The sequence below is a fragment of the Chinchilla lanigera genome, unplaced genomic scaffold (assembly GCF_000276665.1).
Source record: "Chinchilla lanigera isolate Chin_1 unplaced genomic scaffold, ChiLan1.0 scaffold00019, whole genome shotgun sequence".
In the NCBI taxonomy this organism is placed as follows: domain Eukaryota; kingdom Metazoa; phylum Chordata; class Mammalia; order Rodentia; family Chinchillidae; genus Chinchilla; species Chinchilla lanigera.
The window spans coordinates 11,827,067-11,833,403 of NW_004955420.1; the positions used below are offsets into that span (position 1 = coordinate 11,827,067).

A 6,337-nucleotide genomic window follows, 5' to 3' on the forward strand; every position below is an offset into this window, starting at 1 on the left:
AAAAATAAAAAATAAAAACGACCTCCTACCCAGGCCTCATTCTCGTCTCCTGTTTCACCTGCTTACCATGCTTCCTGCCTGTCTCACCTACTACAGTGTAGCCCCGAGGGGAGGAACTGTGTCTGCTTCTTCACCGCCCCCTCCATGTTTACAAGAGCGCGCAAGGAAGAGCATCAGTGCCGGCTGAGAGAAGACACGGGGGAGGGAAAAGACGATTTGAGGCAGGTGAAACCAGGTAATCAAGTGCACAGGAGGTGAAATAAGCACGGGGTGGTACAAAAACATTATTATAGTTTAATAAGGAATGGGCAGCCAGGCCTAGTGAGCGTACACCTGTAATCCCAGAATGAGACTAGAAATCAAAGGGGAAAATATTTCTCTTTTCATTGTTTTTTACTTTATAATTTAGAACACCGTCTAATTCTCCCAAAGCGTCTGATGTTCCTAGCATTGGCTTTTAAAGGTAGAAGAGCTGAACTCTTAGTTTTAATTTACAGTTTAGACCCTCCCTCTACTCATTTCCCCAAAGACCTAAAGTACAAAGGGATGCCGGGCAGGGTGGCACACACATATAATCCCAGCCCCAGAGGCTGAGGCAGGAGGATTGCTGAGATTTCAAGGCCAGCCTGGGCTACAAAGTGAGACACTTTCTCAATCAATCAGTCAATCAGTTAATCAATCAATCAATCAATTAGGTACACAGGGTTCAGTAGGAAGGTAGAGAGGCTGAGGAAGGGACATTCCAAATTTTCAGCGACAACTCAAAAGTCAAATGTAAAATTTGTAGCTAAAAATTGAAAATGGTTTTTACAAATAAGTAACTTTGGGTAAATCGTACAAAACATTCCTTCTGCTTTGCAAGTATCTCCAAATTCTTACCTGTGCAGCAGAGATTTTGGCCACTTGGATGATTTTCTCCATAGAGAGGTAGCTCTGCTGAGAGGGGGCGGGGCCAATGGAATAGGCTTCATCTGCCTGTGTAAGAAATATTACATGCTTTAGCTCACAGAATTAGAGAAAACAATCCTAAAATCCATTTGGAACCAGAAGAGAACTCGAATAGCAAAGGCAATTCTGGACAGCAAAGGCAAGGCAGGGGGTGTCACAATTCCTGACTTGAAATTATACTATAAAGCTACTGTGATAAAAGCATCATGGTACTGGCAAAAAAACAAGCAAGCAAACAAACAAACAAAAAAACCCAGACCTGAGGATCAGTGGAACAGATTAGAAGATGCAGAAACAACACAGACATCCCCAGCCACCTTATCTTTGACAAAGGTGCCAACATATTCACTGGAAGAAGGCTAGACTCTTTAATAAATGTTGCTGGAAAAACTGGCTCTGCACATGCTGAAAATCAAAAGTGGACCCATATCTTTCACCATGCAGTAAATTTGAAATGGGTCAAAGATCTAAATATTAAAACAGAAACATTAAATCTGATGGGAGATAGAATAGGTAAAATTCTTCAAGACATTGGTGTAGGCAAAGAGTTTATGAACTGTCTATTATAAAGAAATCAACCAACAACAAATGCTGGAGGGGCTGTGGGGAAAAAGGAGCCCTTCTCCATTGCTGCTGGGAGTGTAGACTGGTGCAACCACTGTGGAAATCAGTGTGGACATCCCTCAGAAAACTAGGATTGGAGGTCCCATTTGACCTAGGTATTCCTCTTCTGGGTCTTTTCCCAGAAGAATTAAAAACATCATACCACAGTAACATATGTGCACCCATGTTTATAGCAGCACAATTTGTAATAGCAAAATCTTGGAAACAGCCCAAATGCCCATCATCCAAGGAATGGATAAAAAAGATGTGGGTTTTTTTATACCATGGAGTATTACTAAGCCATAAACAAGGATAAACTGGAGACTTTTATAGGTAAATGGACACAACTCAAGTCCATACTTACAAGTGAAATAAATTAGACTCCTATGTGCAAGCATCACATTGTCTCCCTAGTATAAGAAGCTGAAAGAGTACATAAGACACTATAAATGTATATTAACCAGGCATGGTGGTACACACCTGTAATCTCAGCACTTGGGAGGCTGAGGCAGGAGATTATTCTGAGTTCCATACCAGCCTGGGCTACAAAGTGAGCTCAAGGCCAGCCTGAACTGCATAGCGAGACCCTATCTCAAAAAAGACCAAAAATGCATATTAATTCTGGAAGTAATGTCATGTTAGCCTTCCAAAATTTTTTCTTCCTTTTCAAAATTGTTTTAATGATTTTAAGTCTTTTTGATCTTCATAGAAAATTCTTAGTTTCAAATGTTTCACCTTAAAACGTTTCTTGAAATTTTTAACTTCTCTGTAATGTTTTCTAGTTTTTTGTATATAAGTCTTATAAATTTTGTGGTGAGATTTATCACTATTTTATATTTTAAAACTCTTATAACCAATGTGTTTCATTTTTGTTTGTTACCATGAAGTGGAAGTATAATTGCTTTTCAATAAACATTTTTAAAAATAGAAATATTACATGCTTAAAAGATGATACAGCTGGTGCTTCAGGGTCACTTCATTATTCTAAATAAAAATGTCGGTCCCCAAGGACAAAGTAAGAATTGAGAAGCAGAAATATAAGTGCCTGTCTCTGTCCGGTTTTTTTTTTGTTGTTGTTTTGGTTTTTTTTGAGACAGGGTTTTGCTATGTAGTTCAGGCTGGCTTTAAACTCACTTTCTAGCCCAAGCTGGCCTTGAACTTGCAGTGATCCTTCTGCCTCAGCCTCCCAAATTCTGGAATTAGAAGTGTGTGCCACTACACCCAGCTCCATATGTTTACATCTAAAAACAAACCAGTTTGGAATCTTCTCCATGAAGAAGATGCCAAAATTTGATTTCATATATGAGCCACACACTGGAGTGAAATTAAAATATTTTAGGCTAGAAAGCAACAGGTATTCACCATGGTATTTTTAGCAACAATAACAAATTAGGTGTATTTAATGAGAAAAATCTTGAAAACAACTACATCTTGAAAACAGAAACAAAATATACAACTGATACATGTAGCAAGAAAAACTTATAAAGTTTACTAAAGTATTATATAATTATTAGAGTTACGTTTCTTTTACACATTTGTGAATTATTTTATGTCGTCCCTTAAAACTTTCATATAAGTCATACCATCTCTAGAAGCAGAGAGAGAGAAAACATTCATTCCAAGACTTACTGAACACGTACTATGTGCCGCGTCTTGGGGGTAGGAGCTGCCCGTATAGCAGCAAACCTGACATGGGCCTGCCGAGAGGCAGGGACACGCAGCATTCACACACCTGCCCACAGCGGTCCTAAAATCCCAGAGGGAAAGCCAAGCACAGGATGGATTTAGAGGAAGGCCAGATCTGGTCGAAAAGTGGCCAGGACAAGCCCGGAAAGTCCGCGAAGGTCCCTCAGAGCCGACACGTGGAGGGAGAACGTGGAGGGAGAACGTGGAGCTGAGAACAGCGCTGGGCTGAGCCCCCCGGCAGAGGAAACATCACATAGCAAGCTCCCGAGCTGGGAGAAAACCTGACCTGTCTGAGGAACCGATGGAGACTGTGGAGCTGGAACGCGGTGAGCAAGGGACCAAGGTACCAGAGATGAGGCTGTGCCTCAGTCACTTTCCTTGCGGGGGAGGCACAATAGGTTTCGTTTGTTTGTTCATTTTTGAGATAGGATCTTGCCACGTAGTTCAGGGTGGTCTTGAACTCACTATGTGGCCCAGGCTGGCCTCTAACTTGCGTGATCCTCCTGCCTCAGCCTCCCCAGCACTGGGATTGCAGGCGTGTGCCACTGTACCCGGCTGAGGAGGCACAAATGTTATACCTACAATTTTTTTTTTTTTTTTTTTGGTTTTTCTCCGGTACCGGGAACCGAACCCACGACGTTGTGCTTGCCAGGCAGGCGCTTTGCCGCTGAGCTAAATCCCCAGCCCTACACCTACAATTTAAAGGAGAGGTTTATCTTGGCTCAGGGTTTCAGAAGTTCCAGTCTGTGGTTGACAGGCTCAAACATAGAGACTTCCTGGTAGGAGGGCCTGGGCCGAGGACAGCCGCTCGCAGCCTGGGAGGCAGGAAGCAGAGCGAGCAAGGGGCAGCTGCGGAGGGAGATCTACCCTGCTAGGTCCCCCTGTAACCCACCTCTAAACAGGCCTCCTACCAGTAAATCAGCCCGAGTGTGTCTGCGGGCTAGTCCACTGCCCTCCCGAATCCTCACCTTCCAAAAGCCCCGGCCCTGAACACAAGAGGCTTGGAGGAACATTCTAGATCTAATCCCTAATCGGCTACATGACAGTAGGGCAGAATTCACAGGGAGGCCCTTGGTGGGGAAGGGGTGTGCTACAAAGCTTTAGATTTTCTCCTAAGGGAATATATAAGGTGAATGGGGGAAAAAAATCTTTTTACTTTTATTTTCAGAAAACATGAATTCATTCACTTTTTAAAGAATGTGCCAGGCATGGTGACACATGCCAGTGATTCCAGCACTAGGAAGGCTGAGGCAGGAGGACTGCTGTGAGTTTGAGGCCAGCCTGGATTACATAATGAGACCCTGTCTAAAAAACAACAGGAATGTGAGCAGTCATATAAAGGCAAAGCAGCCCTCTGACACCCCCCTAACTACAATTCTCTTCTGTACATAACTTTCACTATGCCCAGTGTGGGACATATTTTTCCATATCTATATTCCTATTTATTCATATATATTTATGGAAACACATTTTTTATTTTCTTTTCTTTTCACACACATAGAATCACTATGTAATCATCTTCTGTACTGCTTTTCTCGCTGGAAGTATGCTTTGGGAGCTGCTTCCTTGCTAGTACACACATGCTAACCTCACTGTATGTAATGTTTTATGATGTTCCTGTGTGGAGGTTGCATGGCTCGTTTAATCACTAACCTCTTCACATGTGCTGAGGTTGTAATGGCAAAAAAGCTGGGTGTGGGCAAGGCTGAGGTAGACATTCTTGTACATACCTGTATTTGCACACATATGTGAGCCCAGCTCTGGGACACATACCTGCAGGACAATTTGCAGTCTTGGGCTAAAGGATATACACATTTTAATGCTCCTAAAATAGTTTTACCAATATACATGTCCATCAGCACACCCATTTCTTTTTTTGTTTGCTTTGTTTGTTTGTTCATTTGTTTTGTTTGGTATCTGGGGCAGGGTCTTGCTGGCCTTGAACTCAGTTATGTAGCTGAGGCTGCCTGCAAACGCATGGTGATCCTCCTGCCTCAGCTTCACAAGTGCTGGGATTACAGATGTGCACCAGCACACCTGGTTCAGCATACCAATTTCTAACCAACACTGAGTATTAACCTTCATCGACACTAAGTATGAACTGCCTTTTAAATTATTCCTAAGCTGGTAGGTCACATAAAGGTATTCAAAGCAGTAGAGAAGAAATATGACCACATTTTTAGTTTAAACTCAGTCTAGCTGAGATGCAGAAAATGGATCACTGGAGGGAGCTCAAGAGTAGAAGGAGGGAGATTACTTAGGAGCTAGTTCAGCATTGGCCCAGGCAAGAAATGACAGTGGTCTGACTTAAGGGGCAGGTGAGAGAGGGCAGGAAGAAATGGGAAGAAACATTCGGGAAGCAGAATTACCAGGATGTTGTGCCTTTCCAGATGGCCATTTTTGGATTGGGTCTTTAAATGGGGGGGGGTTGATTTTTTAGTTCTTTATATATTCTAGATACTAGTCCTTTGCCAAGGAGCAGCTGACAAAAATTTTCTCCAACACTGTGGGCTGTCTCTTCACTCTGTTGGTGGTTCCTCTTGCTGTGCAAACATTTTTTAATAAAATGAGATCCCAGGTGTTGATTCTTTGTGATATCGCCCATGTGATAAGGGTTTTGTTCACATTTGCCTATCCCAATGTCTTCAAGATATCTACCTAATCTATCTTCCACCAGACTTAGTGTTTTTGTTTTAATATTTAGAGCTTTGATCCATTTCAATTTTAGTTTAGTGCATGGTGAAAGATATGGGCCCAGTTTTAATCTTTGGCATGTGGAAAGCCAGATTATTCAGCACCACTTATTAAACAGGTTATTTTTCTTCCAGTGAATGTGTTTGGCTCCTTTGTCAAATGTAAGGTGGCTGAGTACGTCTGGAATTGTTTCTTCATCTTCTACTCTATTCCACTGACCTTTAGGTCTGTTTTTTTGCCAGTACCATGCTGTTTTAATCCCAGTAGCTTTGTAATATAATTTCAAGTCTTGCCTTTGTGGCCCAGAATTGCTTTTGCTAGTCTAGATCTCTTCTGGCTCCAAATGAATTTCAGTATTGTTTTCTCTAATTTTGTGAGGTATGGTATTGGTATTTTAATCATGATT

The 6,337-nt window shown here is 42.0% G+C and overlaps 1 protein-coding gene across 2 annotated transcripts in view; it reads right to left on the reverse strand.

Moving 5' to 3' along the window:
- The window catches only part of Mccc1 (methylcrotonoyl-CoA carboxylase 1 (alpha)), a 46,399-nt gene extending 45,405 nt beyond the window's left edge, over positions 1-994 (reverse strand). The window contains exon 1 of one of the 2 annotated variants that reach the window (XM_013513582.1): positions 880-994. In XM_013513582.1, the coding sequence (XP_013369036.1) occupies positions 880-921 (42 nt within the window). In that variant the 5' untranslated portion in view covers positions 922-994. The remainder of the gene's footprint in view (positions 1-879) is intronic. The other variant, XM_013513583.1, reaches the window with a different exon arrangement.
- Between the last annotated feature and the right edge of the window lie 5,343 nt (positions 995-6,337).